The sequence below is a fragment of the Salvelinus sp. IW2-2015 genome, linkage group LG14 (assembly GCF_002910315.2).
Source record: "Salvelinus sp. IW2-2015 linkage group LG14, ASM291031v2, whole genome shotgun sequence".
Classification (NCBI taxonomy): Eukaryota; Metazoa; Chordata; class Actinopteri; order Salmoniformes; family Salmonidae; genus Salvelinus; species Salvelinus sp. IW2-2015.
Genome location: NC_036854.1, coordinates 52,679,516 through 52,696,228, shown reverse-complemented (window position 1 = coordinate 52,696,228; position 16,713 = coordinate 52,679,516). Strand labels below are relative to the sequence as shown.

Genomic DNA, 16,713 nt, shown 5'->3' with positions numbered 1-16,713 from the left:
CACAATACTAACCTAAATGAGTGAAAAGAAGGAAGCCTATACAGAATAAAAATATTCCAAAACATTCATCCTGTTTGCCATAAGGCACTAAAGTAATACTGCGAAAAATGTGGCAAAGAAATTTACTTTTTGACAAAGCGTTATCTGAAGACAAAGCGTTATGTTTGGTGACAATTCAACACAACACATCATTGTGTACCACTCTTCATATTTTCAAGCATGGTGGTGGCTGCATCATGTTATGGGTATGCAAGGACTAGGTCGTTTTTTAAGATAAAAATAAACATAGAATAGAGTTAAGCACAGGCAAAATCTTACACTGGGAGACAAATTCACCTTTCAGCAGTACAATTACCTAAAACACAACGCCAAATATACACTGGAGTTGCTTACCAAGACGACATTGAATGTTCCGGTGGCCTAGTGTAAGGGGGTGCGTAATCGGTGGCAGGGAAGTCAGACGCAGGAGAGCAGAACTTGGTAATAGCCGGAGCAGTTTAATAGCAAAACCCACGGCATAAAAACAACAAGAATAAGCTGGGTACAAAACCCGTCGCGCACCAAACAACACGTGCACAAGCACTTACAATAAACAATCCCAGACAAAGACATGGGGGGAACAGAGGGTTAAATACACAACACATTGAGGGAATTTAAACCAGGTGTGAGGAAAAACAAGACAACACACATGGAAAATGAAAAGTGGATCGATGATGGCTAGAAGACCGGCGACGCCGACCACCGAGCGCCGCCCGAACAAGGAGAGGACCCGACTTCGGCGGAAGTCGTGACACCTAGTTACAGTTTTTACTTAAAATCTATGGCAAAACTTGAAAATGGCTGTCTAGCAATGATCAACAACCAACTTGACAGAGCTTGAAGAATGTTTTAAAGAATAAYGAGCAAATATTGTACAATCCAGGTGTGAAAAGCTCTTTCAGACATACAGAGAAAGACTCACAGCTGTAATCGCTGCCTAAGGTGATTCTAACATGTATTGACTCAKGTGGGTGAATACTTATCTAAATAAGATATGTTCGGGTTTTTTCCCCATATAAAAATCAAAACAATGTTAGCATTTTTCTTCCACTTTGACATTAGAGTATTTGGTGTAGATAGTTGATAAAAAATCAAATTAAATCAATTTTAATCCCACTTTGTAACACAACAAAATGTGGAAAAAGTCAAGGGGTGTGAATACTTTCTGCAGGCACTGTATGCACGTACAGTCACTGTGGGGACGATGTCGCCGATGCACTTATTAATGAAGCCAGTGACTGATGTGGTAWACTCCTCAATGCCATTGGATGAATCCCTGAACATATTCCAGTMTGTGCTAGCGAAACAGTCCTGTAGCTTCATCGGACCACTTCCGTATTAAGCGCGTCACTGGTGCTTTCCGTTTGAGTTTTTGCTTGTAAGCAGGAATCAGGAGGGTAGAGTTATGGTCAGATTTGCCAAATGGAGGGTGAGGGAGAGCTTTGTATGTGTCTCTGTGTGTGGAGTAAAGGTCATCTAGAGGGTTTTTTGGCTCTAGTTGCACAGGTGACATGCTGGTAGAAATGAGCTAAAACGGATTTCAGTTTAGTTGGAGACAAGCTACTAAGACTAATACTGGCAAATGAGCAGCGCAGGGAGTTGTGCCGCTGCTCATGCTCTCAAAATGTCAGCGCCCGGAGAAGACACGAGGCAAGCAGAACAATTATGATATGTAGCTATGTCGAGATGCCACTGAGCCTCTAGCAAAGCTGGGAGAAGAGGAATATTGCGACGGGGACACAAAAAGGTAGATTTCGGAGGAGGAATGGAGGAGGAAAAAGAGGAAGAAGAGGTCAATGAGAATGAGGAAAGCAGAGGTTGAATTTGATGAAGATGGCGATAAAAAGGGAGATGGTGTGTCGAAGAAGACTGGGGTCAAGTACAAACAGAGTGAGATGTCCGCCAGACAGAGTTCTGGAGGTGAAATGGAAGTGAATGAGGGAGATTTAAGTGAGGTGGAAGATGTGGTGAGGAACTCGAAGCCTGAGCCTTGCATCAATGGACATGGTTATGATAAAGAGTAGTAATGGCCCAGAGGGAGTGAGATTCTTGGAGAAAGTGGATCCAGGCCTTTTGGCTGATCGATATGTGGTATCAGGTTGGGTGAAAAATATGTTGGGTACTGTTAAATCGGTGAAGGTAACCCGAAGTGGACTTGTGATGTTTGTTTGTCTTTCTTCCTCCCAGATGGAGCGGGCACTCTGTGATATGCAAATTGGGTCAAGATCTGTTTCTTGCTTTGCTCTTAGGAACAGAGCACCATTGAAAGGAGTGATTTCTGAGGTAGCGTTAAGTGTGGAGGTGGAGCAATTGAAGTAGAAGATACCTGATGTTTGTGACACCCGTCTTTTGGTGCAACGTAGACCCGGTGGGAAGCGTAGTGAAACAGAGGTGTCACAGTCTGTTCTTTTGAGTTTTGAATCAGAGTCTTTACCCGACAAAGTCATGTTAGGATATATCAGTTATCCTGTTAGAGCTTTTGTGCTGAATCCACTGTGGTGTTTCGGGTGCCATGTTTATGGTAATGTGGCAGCAGTGTCGAGGAGGGAGATTCCAAGATGTGGGAAGTGTGCAGGAGGGCATGGGACAGAGGATTGGGTAGTTTTGATGTATAAAGTTGTGTGTGTCAACTGTAAGGGTGCCCATGTTGCTGGGGATTGGAAGTGTCCGGTGCGAGAGAGGCAGGTTGAGGTGGCCAGAGTCAGAGCATTGCAGACGCTGAGGCAGCGAAGAAAGTAGAGGATGGTGGGTCAAGGGTGAGGGATCCTGAGAGGATCCTGGGAGTAGTAGACCTGTGCCAGCACAGAGGGATATGCCTACGAGTGATATATGCCTCCGTAAGGTTGGCTTTTTAGGGTTCATAGCAATGGTTATCAACTGTACCGCAGGAATGGAATGTAAATCACAAAAAATAGATGTTGTAGTGGAAGCTGCAGAGAAGTACTTGGGTGTACGAGATTTGACTTCAGAAGAGTTACAGGGTGTGTTGAGTGGTGGTGTCCTGTCCTCCTAGGCTGTTGGCATGGTGCAGCAGCAGATACGGTCAAAATAGTGGAATGGGGTAGTGGTTTTTAATGAGTTTAGGGTTAGTTCGTTTTTTTCTCCCTTTTCCGATTTTGTATCACAAAGTTTACTATAGTTAGTTGGGGGCAGTAATGTAACATATTGGATGCCAACCGCCGTTAAACCCAACCAAAGAGGAAGAAGTCAGGTTTGATACATTAAAATAACTGGCCAGGAGGAGACCCGCCTCTGGGTGAGCATTTTCTTGTTTACTTATGGCCCTATTCAGCTTGTTGAGTGCGGTCTTAGTGCCAGCATCAGTTTGTGGTGGTAAATAGACACCTCTGAAAAATATAGTGATGAGTAGATTAGATTGCATATGTAATGGCCTTGGTTAGAGATAAATATGATACTTTTATCCGTAGGTTCTTTTCAACGTGTTACCACATTTAATAACATAAATGCCAAGTAACAAACGACATGCAACTGTATGCTAAATAGTCATGTTAGCACATGTGCACAACAATATGAATGAACCCATTCATCACATCTCCCCCTTTAATAAAACATTCCCCAACAGCTTATCAATGGTATGTTTACATTCAAACCCTGTCTACTGTTATTAAATAATGTAGCTATCAAGATGACAATCTAGAATCACAAGTGAACCTTTACTGTAAGCATAACCCATAAAGTAACTTCTGATCTTCTCAAAACTATACCTGTAACTATAATGTTAAACACCACAGTTTCATCTTCAACTTAACTGTTCCGTGTTTGGCTAACCACCAAGTAAGCTCATAAACATAATAAACAACATTCAATGTCTATTTTAACCATTTTTTGTATATATATAGAAGAGGTGATCTTTCTTTTCAAAGTTTAACAGGTCCAGTCTCTCAACTGGATTTCACACTCATCCTGATCGTGTGACATTAGCTGATACCTGTGGATCAGGAGTGTGTGTACGTCAGCAGCGTGAGCAGAGAGAGGGTCTGTCTGCTTGAGAATTCACTTGACTGTCTATACAGCCCTCTCCACATATCCATTAATCTGTGGGAAGTGGGGGCTGCTTGTCACATGTATGAAGTCAAACTCCATACCGTGTCACACCCTGATCGGTTTCACCTGTCTTTGTGCTTGTCTCCAGGTGTCGCATATCTTCCCCATTATCCCCCGTGTATTTATACCTGTGTTCTCTGTTTGTCGGTTGCCAGTTCGTCTTGCCAGGGCTTACCAGCATGCTTTCCCATCTTTCTCAAGTTTCTGTTTCCTAGTTTCCCCGGTTCTGACCATTCAGCCTTCCCCGAGCCTGCCTGCCGTTCTGTACCTGCCTGACTCTGACCCGATTACGAACGTCTGCCTTCCCTGACCCCGAGCCTGCCTGTTGTTCTGTACCTTATTGACTCTGCCCTGGATTACGGACCTCTGCCTGCCCTTGAACTGTCTTTTGCATGCCCCCTGTTTGGGTCAATAAACATCTGTGATTCTAGCTGTCTGCATCTGGGTCTTATCCTGAGTTCTGATATACTGAGATCTTTTAGCTCTGTACTTGCCAAGTGGGGGCCATTATCGCTAGCCAGGATCTTAGGGACTCCGAACCTAGCAAAGGTTGCTTTGACCTTGGCTATGACCTGGCTACTGGTCATGGTTGGAAGGTGGAGGATTTCTAGGAATCTAGAATAGTAGTCTGACACTACTAGGTAGTTTTGCTTTTTGTACTCACAGCTCACTAGACACAAATGGCTCAGTGGTGCAAACTGTGAGTATCTCCAGTGAGATTTTAGGCCACCACACTGACTGGTTAGCTCTCTCCCTGCACTTAACCAGCCCTTGGTGTCCATCATGAATCGTATGTAGGATTTCTTTCCTCATGCATAAGGGAATGACTATGTGGTTTCCCACATGTCCATGTGTATAGTTAGTTTCCCTTTCACCTGATAAAAGTCTCATCGATTCAGGGGTTTTCTCTAAGTACACAGGCCACCCATTTCTGATGAACCACAGCACTGGCTGCAGCTGTGGGTCAGATTCTTTGTTCAGACTGATGTTCTCCATTCTCTGTGGAGAAGCAGGTGGATTACTTACAACTGATACGGCATAAGCGGTTAAGTCGCTGTGGGAGTCTGCTGCACCCTTGTGGTTTCTCAGTGGACCCCTGGACAGAGCATCAGCTACAGCAAGTGTCTTTCCTGGTGCGTACTCTGCGATCCCACTGTAATGCTTCAATCTCATCAAGTCTTTGACACCTGATAGGAAGATTGTCAAAGTCCTTACTGTTAATGAGGGGCACAAGGGGTTTGTGGTCGGTGACCAGCCTGAAGCTGTCTAGTCCGTAGAGGTACTTCTCAAAGTTTTAGCAAGCCCACACGCTCACAAAACACTGTTTTACAATCTGAGCGTACCATTTACGCTTGTAAATGCTAACCAGCAAAGAGTATCACTCTTTGCTGGTTAGCATTTAACCACATATTTCACAGTTCCTTGCATTGTGGCTTGTTTTAGCGCTGCCATGTCCTTGACTCGGACACTTTTCCTCCCAGTAGCCCTCTCTCGTCCTAGCGGAGCTGCTACTAGCTACATGCTGTATTAGCTCGTGCTGCGGTTCCCCCGTCTGCAAGCTAATCTGCCTAGCAACATCCTGTTGTATCTTCTTGTATTCAAGTTAACCGGAGTTGTACAAGTATAGTGCATTGAGCTGGAATCTCCTGCTCTCCGCCTGCTGTGCGTGATAACGCTCTCGGTAGCTGATGTGAACAAGACCTTTAAACAGGTCAACATTCACAAAGCTGCGGGGCCAGATGGATTGCCAGGACATGTACTCAAAGCATGCGCTGGCAGTGTGGTGCCAATACAACAACCTCTCCCTCAATGTGAGCAAGACTAAGGAGCTGATCGTAGACTACAGGAAAATACGAGCCGAACAGGCCCCCATTAACATCAATGGAGCTGTAGTGGAGCGGGTCGAGAGTTTCAAGTTCCTTGGTCCACATCACCAATGATCTATCATGGTCCAAACACACCAAGACAGTTGTGAAAAGGGCACGACAAAACCTTTTCCCCCTCAAGAGACTGAAAAGATTTGGCATGGGTCCCCAGATTCTCAGATGCTGCATGTTGCATTTACATTTTTGTTCAGTACCGTTTTTGTTTGTTAATTGAAGTTTCAACTGATATGATTTAATGTTCTATTGTAATGTCGAATGTGGAATATTCGTGTTTGAAAGGATTTTTCCATTCCAAACTAAAAGAAATTCACAACAGACATTTGCATAGTTGAAGAATTTATTTGTGAGGAAACTGGAACCAATGGCTCTAAAACAATGTTTAAAGAGTCCTGACAATGTTAGAAGAGCAAACATTGGCAAACTTAAAAAGAGGGTAAAACCTAAACATAACTTCTCACTTTGATTACAAAAAAGCTGCAAATAATACAAAAAGAAATCAAGTCTTCACAGTAGGTGAAAAGACAAAATCCATGAGGTGCAAATATTCCTTTCTTAACCAATCCCTCAAAAGAGACCATTAATAATATTAACATCAATTTAAAAAAATACAAGTTAAAAAGAGGCTCAAATCTCTAGCAGCAGTGAGAGTGGCTGAAGTGAGTTTGAGCAACGGGTATGGGAAGGGTGTTGGGCGACCATTTCAGACAGTTTATGCGGAGAGGTCGCTGCTGTTGAAGCGCTCTTGGTCATAGACCTCCGCGATGACCTTGCGACCCCCGAACCAGCGGTCGTTGAGTGCCTGGATGGCCTTGTTCATCTCCGAGGCCATGGAGAACTCCACAAAGATCTTGACGATGATCTCGGCATCTTCCTCCTCGCCCTGCTTCTCCTGGTAGATGATGACTCGGTTGACGGCACCAAACTTGCCACACTCCTCAGTTACTTCACCCTCCAGGTCGTCATCGATGTCCTCTGGCCCCACCATGTTCCGTAACACCATCACCGTAGACTGGGGACGAGCACGACAACATGTCAATATGTATACCAATCCAATTCGCATTATATCAACAAAAAAATCTACTTTTCAGTGAAAGTACTGCACCTTTTGTGAAATTTATGCCACGAAACAAGGCAAATATCACAGAAGCAAACTGGTAAGGGTCCAAAAAGGTTACCTTTTTTAGCACAGAAACACATTTAAAATCCGTGAGAAGTACAAGAAAACATTTATTTGCGTCCTGTTCCCGTTTTCTATACGTTCTGCACATGTGCTACACAAAAACCTGTCCCTGATATTTACACCTCTACTCAATACAACCACATTGAATTTACCTTCAGTGTTCACTGTATAATAGAATAGGCTACTGCAGAAAATGGCTGATTTGCTCATATCCAAAAGCCTACATGTGATTGGGCAGGCGGAATGTAGTAAGAAATATAAATGCACACTGATCTGCATGTCATTGTGGCAGTAAGTGGAAAAAACTATATGAAACCATATTTAGCCTACTTTACACCTTAGACCAGGGGCGCAACTTTGGCTTTAGAAGTCGGGGGGACATAACTTAGGCTGTTTGGATAAACACTCCAAACAGCCTACCGGATCGCTCGGAGGCGTCCGCATGGTCCTAAAGCACACCGTTGCCTCGTTTAGTATCACATTCCAATGATAAAACTGGGGCGGGGGGTAATATGCAATTTCAGAATGTGGGGGGGACATGAACCCCCCGTCCCCAGTGAAAGTTGCGCCCCTGCCTAAGACTGTATATTACGCTCTCCCTCCCACACACACTGCTCCAAACTTAAGAACAAAAAATATTTCTGATTAAGATATAGCTTAAAATTACATTGAGTAGGCATATGCATCCTACCTTTGAAGCACATCTTTGAGTAGGCTCTCTATCCCTTTTCCATTCTTCCTGTGCCATCCAAATGTGTGCATATCATATTGGTCAAGTTACCAGGCTGTTAGCTAGCTAACATGAATAAGCAAGGCTGTTTGTTATCAAATCAACAATAAGCGGCCTGCGATTAACATAAAACGGCCCTCGACTAGGTTTATGAAATTCTATCAAATGCATGCAAATTCACAGTAGAAAGGGGAAAGGTAGCCCCGATAATAACTTTTGAATGGTTTGGGCTAGAGACACGGTTTTCAAAGATATAAAGGCGTGGCTGTCACTGTGCACTGTTTTTCCTTTATGGCATTTCTCTATGGCTGCATGACAGCAAAGTCTAGTGAGGCTGGTCTGTGCTTTTGGTTGTAACAGGCAAAATGAATAGACACAATTTGTCCACTTCACTTGCGCTGCGACCCACTCCAACAATTAAACAAACAGAAAACCTATCAGTCTGCACACCCCAGCTTGTCATCACGGCTAAATTACATTTTAAAACTGATGGAGATGTGCAGAAAGAGTGGACGGAGACAGATGGATATTGGATGAAGCGCTCATTCTGATGACTGATATTCACTTTGTAGAACGGGTAGGGATGCATTCTGTCCTCAGTCAATTATTTCGATATGAGAAGCATATTCCTTGGATCTACACAATTCACGTGGATGGCCTATAAGCCAGGTAGGTCGTCACTGTAAATAAGAATTTGTTCTTAACTGACTTGCCTCGTTAAATAAATAAATTAAATAAAAAGCGACAAGCTTGCATCCCTGAAATATCTTTATCTTCATGTCTGGTCTTACTTCTGATTTCCTCAGCAGTTTCTGCATGACCATGTGTCTGGCGCTGCTGCCTGAGATACTCATGTGTTCTTGGTCGCTCAACATCTCCTGGCCTGTCCCGTCCTGCAGCATCTCCTTCTCCTCCTGCTTCTTCTTCTGCAGTTCTTGCAGAGAGGGGTTGGGCTGGGCTGGGTTGGTGATCACAGGCGGCGAGGCCAGCACAGGGTTGACCAGGCCCACCTGGGGCAGCACTGGCAGGTTTTGACGCACTGGTGTCACACCTTCAGGGACATGAGAGGGACAATTACATGCGTCAGCCATACAAATATGCACAGAGTACATCAAATATTAGGAACACATTCCTAATATTGGAGTTGCACCCCACTCCCCCCATTTACCCTCAGAACAGCCTCAATTCGTTGGGGCATGGACTTTACAATGGGTCGAAAGCATTCGACAGGGATGCTGGCCCATGTTGACTCCAATGCTTCCCACAGTTGTGTCAAGTTGGCTGGATTTCCTTTGGGTGGTGGACCATTCTTGATACACACAAGAAACTGTTGAGCGTGAAAAGCCCAGCAGCATTGCAGTTCTTGACACAAACTGGTGCGCCTGGCACCTACTACCAAAGCCATACATACACAATCGATGGCTCAATTGTCTAAAGGCTTAAAATTCATTCTTTAACCTGTCTCCTCCCCTTCAGCTACACTGATTTGAAGTGGATTTAACAAGTAACATCAATAAGGGATCATAGCTTTCACCTAGATTGACCTTTGTCAGTCTATGTCAAGGAAACAGCAGGTGTCCTTAATATTTTGTATACTCAGTGTTAGGGCTGACCCGTTTTAGTTGACTGGTCGATTGTTTTGTCGATAAGCTGTTGGTCGGCCGATAATTGTTTGTCCAGCAGTTAAAATGAAAAATGAAATAATTATGGCACATCTTGATTGACGCCCGTCTCAGTGGACTAATCCATTACGGAGGCCGTTGAGACGGCACACCAGTATCACCAGTAGTATATTTACTGTTAATTCCCATCATTTGTAATCTACAATGTTTGTTAGACCAACGTAATTTCTGTTAATGCATTCAATATATTAATATTAGTCTTTTATAGTTCTCATTGTCGGAGTGGACACGTTGTTTGCAGAGTGCACAACCTATGCTACACTTGTGAGAAACAAGTTTTGGTTTATTTCATTCCATTTACGAGTTGTCAATTTAGTCATTGTCTTTTGTTTTGAGCACTACTGTCAATGTTGATTGACCTGATTATGGAATAGAAGTTGGCCTAGGCTACCTGGCCTGCTTGCAAATGTAGGCTTATAAATGGGCCCATTTGGGGATCTGATCGTTTTTCTGATTGTCTTAACTCACCACCACTACTGAGCTGTGGAGCTTCTCAAAGTGATATTTTCATCACCTAAAACAGAAAGTAAACTAAGTCTGTTTTTACATCCATTGAGAATGACAATAGTTCCTCAATGTAGCCCATTTGAAAAATCTTTCCAGCTCTCCCCCTTTTGATAACCACTCAGTTTGAAAGGGGGAAAAAAACGTAATTTTCTGATCCGGTGGAAACATCATAAATAGGTCTACCTGATTACTTCTTATCCCTTGCGCAAATATCCTACAGCTTTGTATGTCTGGAGCTTACTGGAAACTGAGGGTCCAAAATATTTTATATAATGTTGCAAGTTTGTTAGTGCAAGCTTCAGGATGGACCAAGACGATAGTTAACACAATGTTTCAAGTTCATTTCAGACAGGCCATGTGTAGCCAATGTGATCTATTTTTATCATATTTTCTACCTGCAGGCTGCAATGTTTTATTTGTTGGCTTTATGTAGACTGTTTTTACATAGTTGCCAATGGCAATAAAAGTTACTTTTAGATTTGAATAGTTTTCATTTAGATAGAATTTTTATTAATCACACAAGTGAATCTGAGATCCGACTTAATTATAAAATGAATGAAACTGTTGCATGAAAATGTGCATATGAAAATCATAACTGGCACACAGATCAGTAGAAATGGTAAGATAAATTGGCACTCCAAATGGAAAAGGTTACCAAGCCCCTGGTTACTGGCAACTTCGGGATCGTAATAGCAGAATCTGCGAAGGCCAGAAGCAGCAGGTGATGCTTTGGGAACAGGTTTCTTCCTTCTGGTTAGGCTAGCTTGATATCTGGCTCCCGAGTCATTTGTGTGTCTTAATTATTTAATCAACGTGTGCTTAAAACATCAGACAAGCTCAGTAGCCTACATATAGTTGATTTTATTAAAACGCGGGTGTGTCTATATATGGGGAAACACATGTTTGAGTCGATTGGTCGAAAAAAACGACTCATGATCGACCAATATTTTTGGGGGTCGGGGACAGCCCTACTCAGTGTACATCTTCATTGATATAGCTTCTATGAGACATGATATGCATGAATTTCCCTTCATAAGAGTCAAATCCTCTGTTGCAATTCCCTTGTTTCTCTTATCGGTCTCATGTCAACCTATTTGTAGTCAAGATTTTATAACACAATTTAATGACCAGGTTCAGATGGAAAAAAACACCAACCTGATTAACCAGATAATCCCTCAACACTGTTGCACTGAGTAGATAAAGGACACATTTTGAAATCACTCAAACGATCCTCTTATTCTCTAAAACAGATATTCCCAAACTGGGGTACCCCTGCCGTCGGGGGTTTTCAAACAGTCCATTTATATTTTCCAACAGGGGCTATACATTTGGGTGAGGTATTTTTCTTGCCCGAGTAGCCTCGTTTCACTGCCAAAAATAAAATTAAACCATCTAGTGTTCAGCGAAATAACAACACAATGTCAAATACAGGTAGCCTAGTCAAATAATTAACATCCAATCACATTAACTGTTACCCCATCTCGCGGGAATTCCACTAATGGTCCGTATGTTGCCAAACGTAGCTGCTGCGCATTCTGTTTGCACGAAAATGTATAAATACTTTTTTAAACTAAGGCCCGCGTCATTAGAGACACATACCAGCTCTACTGGTAGTACTGCTACTACCAACAGTACTACACCTGCACCTGTCGACGACATAAGTTGTTCTGCTTCCACGAGCACATCCAATGCTAGCATCAGTAATTCTACATTTGTTGTTAGCCCAGCTAGCATGGACACTGACAGTTGTGAATCTGATGCAGCCAAAGAGCTACTGCCCCCTTACCCGGGAAAGCACCGAACAGACAGGGACGTTGGACCATAGAAGAGGCGCAAATATGATGAGAACTACATTGATTTGGGGTTCACTTATATTGGGAGTAGTGCCTTTCCTCAGCCACAGTGTGTTATATGTGCAAAAGTACTAATCTAGGAGTATTTTGAGCAAGAATTAAGACGACTTTTGAGTAGTAAGACATACCATTAATAAGAAAGGGCTAGAAGCGTTTTATATGGTGAGCTACCGTGTGGCTAGGACAGGCAAGCCCCATACTATCGTGGAGGACTTCATTCTTCCTGCTACCGCGGATATGGCTGGGACAATGCTGGGGGAAAAGGCCAAAAAAAACTATACAGACAATGCCTTCATCAAACAACACTGTTTCACGACACACCAGTGACATGGCAGGAGATGTTTTGAAACAATTACTGCCTCGAAATACAAGCCAGTGAATTCTATGTGTTACAGCTGGATGAGTCAACAGACGTGGCGGGCCTGGCACAGCTCCTGGTATATGTCCGTTACGTTTATGGGGGTCAATTAAGGAAGACATCCTCTTCTGCAAACCACTGGAAACCAGGACAACAGGAGAGGATATTTTTAAAGTACGGGACAGCTTTGTGACATCAAATGGACTTTGGTGGTCAAGATGTGTTGGTATCTGTACTGATGTCGCAAAAGCCATGATAGGGAGACATAGTGGAGTGGTAACGCGCATGCAAGCAGTTGCTCCTGACGCCACTTGGGTACACTGCAGCACCCACCGAGAGGCTCTTGCTGCCAAGGGAATGCCTGATAGCTTAAAAGATGTTTTGGACACTACAGTGAAAATGGTTAACTTTGTTAAAGCAAGGCCCCTGAACTCTTGTGTATTTTCTGCACTATGCAATGATATGTGCAGCGACCATGTAACGCTTTTACAACATACCGAAGTGTGCTGGTTATCTTTTTTGGGATAGGGGGCAGCATTTTCACTTTTGGATGAATAGCGTGCCCAGAGTGAACTGCCTCCTACTCTGTCCCAGAGGCTAATATATGCATATTATTATTACTATTGGATAGAAAACACTCTGAAGTTTCTAAAACTGTTTGAATGATGTCTGTGAGTATAACAGAACTCATATGGCAGGCGAAAACCTGAGAAAAGTCCAACCAGGAAGTGGGATATCTGAGGTTGGTCGATTTTTCAAATCAGCCCCTATTGAATGCACAGTAGGATATGGATCTGTTTGCAATTCCTACGGCTTCCACTAGATGTCAACAGTCTGTAGAACCTTGAATGAGGCTTCTACTGTGATGTGGAGCCGGATGGTAGCTGTTTGAGTCAGTGGTCTGGCAGAGAGCTAGGTCCTGGTCACGCGCATTTCACATGATAGCGACCTGCGTTCCATTGCTTCTCTACAGACAAAGGGATTCTCCAGTTGGGACGTTATTGAATATTTATGATAACAACATCCTAAAGATTGATTCTATACTAAGTTTGACAAGTTTCTTCGACCTGTAATATAACTTTTTGAAGTTTTCGTCCGACGTTCGGCTGGACCTGCACGAGCGTTTGGATATGTGTACTAAACATGCTAACAAAAGTAGGTACTTGGACATAAGGAATGGACATTATCGAACAAAACAACAATTTATTGTGGAACTAGGATTCCTGGGAGTGCATTCTGATGAAGATCCTCAAAGGTAAGGGAATATTTATAATGTAATTTCTGTTGACTCCAACATGGCGGAGAATTTTAATTTTCTTTCTGAGCGCCGTCTCAGATTATTGCATGGTTTGCTTTTTCCGTAAAGTTTTTTTGAAATCTGACACAGCGGTTGCATTAAGAACAAGTGTATCTTTAATTCTATGTAAAACATGTATCTTTCATCAAAGTTTATGATGAGTATTTATGTTATTTGACGTGGCTCTCTGCAATTTCTCCAGATATTTTGGAGGCATTTCTGAACATGGCGCCAATGTAAACTGAGGTTTTTGGATATAAATATTAACTTTATCGAACAAAACATATATTTATTGTGTAACATGAAGTCCTATGAGTGTCATTGATGAAGAACATCAAAGGTTAGTGATTCATTTTATCTCTATTTCAGCTTTTTGTGACTCCTCTCTTTGGCTGGAAAAATKGCTGTTTTTCTGTGGCTATGTACTGAGCTAACATAATCGCAAGGTGTGCTTTCGCCGTAAAATCCTTTTTGAAATCAGACACTTTGGCTGGATTAACGAGAAGTGTATCTTTAAAATGGTGTAAAATACTTGTATGTTTGAGGAATTCTAATTATGAGCTTTCTGTTGTTTTGAATTTGGCGCCCTGCAATTTCACTGGCTGTTGGTTAGGTGGGACGCTACCGTCCCACATATCCCAGACAAGTTAACAAGATGTTTATCTTTCATTTGCTGTATTGGACTTGTTAATGTGTGAAAGTTACATATTTCTAAAAAAATATTTTTGAATTTCCCACGCTGCCTTTTCAGCGGAATGTTGTCGAGGGGTTCCGCTAGCGGAACGCCTGTCCTAGAAAGGTTGTCAAGGGGCAAAGTATTGACAAGTTTTTTTGAATTGAGTTTCAAGCTTAAAGTTTTCTTACTGATCATCATTTTCACTTGTCTGACCGCTTGTATGATGACGAGTTTCTCACACAACTGCCCTATCTGGGTGATGTTATTCTCGCCTGAATGATCTGAATCTAGGATTTCGGGGACTCTCCAAAACTATATTCAATGTGCGGGACAAAATTGAGGCTATGATTAAGAAGTTGGAGCTCTTCTCTGTCTGCATTAACAAGGACAACACACAGGTCTTTCCATCATTGTGTGATTTTTTGTGTGCAAATGAAATCAAGCTTACGGACAATGTCAAATGTGATATAGCGAAGTACCTGAGTGAATTGGGTGAGCAATTACGCTGGTACTTTCCCGAAACGGACGACACAAACAACTGGATTCGTTATCTCTTTCATGCCCTGCCTCCAGTCCACTTACCGATATCTGAACAAGAGAGCCTCATCGAAATTGCAATAAGCGGTTCTGTGAAAATTGAATTTAAATCAGAAGCCACTGCCAGATTTCTGGATTGGGCTGCGCTCAGAGTATCCTGCCTTGGCAATTCGCGCTGTTTAGACACTGATGCCCTTTGCAACCACGTACCCTTTGCAACCCTCACTAGCATGAAAACGAAATACAGGCACAGACTGCGTGTGGAAAATTATTTAAGATTGAAACTCTCTCCAATACAACCCAACATTGCAGAGTTATGTGCATCCTTTCAAGCACACCCTTCTCGTTAACCTGTGGTGAGTTATTCACAATTTTCAATGAAGAAATAAAGTTTTATATCTAAGATGGCTAAATAAAAGAGATATAAAAAGTTTGGGAACCACTGCTCTAAAACATTCAAACAGACCTAAGTGAGTGTGTAAGTCAGTGGACAACACCCTTTGTACTCACACATCTCAATACACACCTGTGATCATTCCGGGGGCCTGGGCAGCCATGACTGCCTGAGGGATGCCCATTTGTCCCATCGAACCCATTTGTCCCATTTGTCCCATCTGGTTTGCCCCGGCCATCGCCCCCAAGATGGACGCCCCGGTCACAGCCTCCTTGAGAGAGGGGCGGGACGCATTAGCAGGAAAACACAGTGAGGTGGCACAGTCAGACTTCATACAGCATGTATAGTGTTCTACTCTGCATCTCACCTGTCCTCAAAGCTCGACACCGATTAAACTTTTTTTTTAAGTGGCAGGTCAATATACAATATTCTACTAGTAAAAGGTGTTATATGTTATAATATAAACAACCACTAAACTCCCAAGACTACTATTTATTACTAAACAGAAGTATGACTAATGTCAGTGCCACTGCCAAATATAGCAGTGGGAGTGCATGCTTGAGCAGTGAGACTCCAGGGTGTAATTAGCTTACACGCCCAATTAGTTTACAGGAGGAGCTTTAGCATCTCAGTATTATCCTAGTACTTTAAATGACAAAAGCAAGGGCCAGTCACAGGATATACCTTTTAGAGATCTTTACGTCTCAATACGATTCGATACTTATCTAGATACATGGGCTCCGATACATTTTAGTTTGAAATTATTCAGTACAATTCGGTTTGTTTAAAGAACGAATCGATGCGATTTGGTTCGTTGCATAAACACTAGGGCCGGGACGATACCAGTATCACTATACACGTTAGTATCCGGGCAAGGAAACAAAACACAAAGTGGATTTACTTCTTTAGGAAAATCCTAGTGTTAGAAACAAAGATCATTATGTTGTTGAGCAAAAGCACACAATATTTTACAGCAGGTTTTTAAAGGACCAAAGAATTTGGTCTGTTTCGTGTTTACATTTTTGCCATGGAAAAAAAATACTGCGATACTGGTATCGCCCAGCTCTAATAGACACATTCATTTTCCATTCTAAATTAAAATCTGCTGCTGATGGAACTCATGAGGGCTCCCGAGTGGCGCAGCGGTTTAAGGCACTTCATCTCAGTGCTAGAGACGTCGTTAAAGACCCTGGTTCGATCCACGCTGTATCACAACCGGACGTGATTGGGCAGCGCACAATTGGCCCCGCATCGTCTGGGTTAGGGTTGGCCGGGTTAGGCCGTCATTGGAAATAAGAATTTGTTCTCAATTGGCTTGCCTAGTTAAATAAAGGTTAAAAACATTTTTTTATATTTTATTGCTGACTTGTGTCGGTATTTCCGTTAGCCAGCTTTTGGCCGATAGTGAAAAGTCAAAAAATCTAATTGGCACTGGGAGAAGAAAAAAATCTAATTGGCACTGGGAGAAGAAAAAAATCTAATTGGCACTGGGAGAAGAAAAAAATCTAA

General features: G+C 42.6%; 1 protein-coding gene across 4 annotated transcripts in view; it reads right to left on the bottom strand.

The window, feature by feature from the left end:
- Nucleotides 1-6,309: 6,309 nt before the first annotated feature.
- The window catches only part of LOC111973203 (poly(U)-binding-splicing factor PUF60), a 27,953-nt gene continuing 17,549 nt past the window's right edge, over nucleotides 6,310-16,713 (bottom strand). For all 4 annotated transcript variants that reach the window (XM_024000482.2, XM_024000485.2, XM_024000483.2 and 1 more), the window contains 3 exons: nucleotides 15,337-15,475; nucleotides 8,692-8,951; nucleotides 6,310-6,999 (listed from right to left, as the gene is read on the bottom strand). In XM_024000482.2, coding sequence (XP_023856250.1) covers nucleotides 6,700-6,999; nucleotides 8,692-8,951; nucleotides 15,337-15,475 — 699 coding nt within the window. In that variant the 3' untranslated portion in view covers nucleotides 6,310-6,699. The remainder of the gene's footprint in view (nucleotides 7,000-8,691; nucleotides 8,952-15,336; nucleotides 15,476-16,713) is intronic.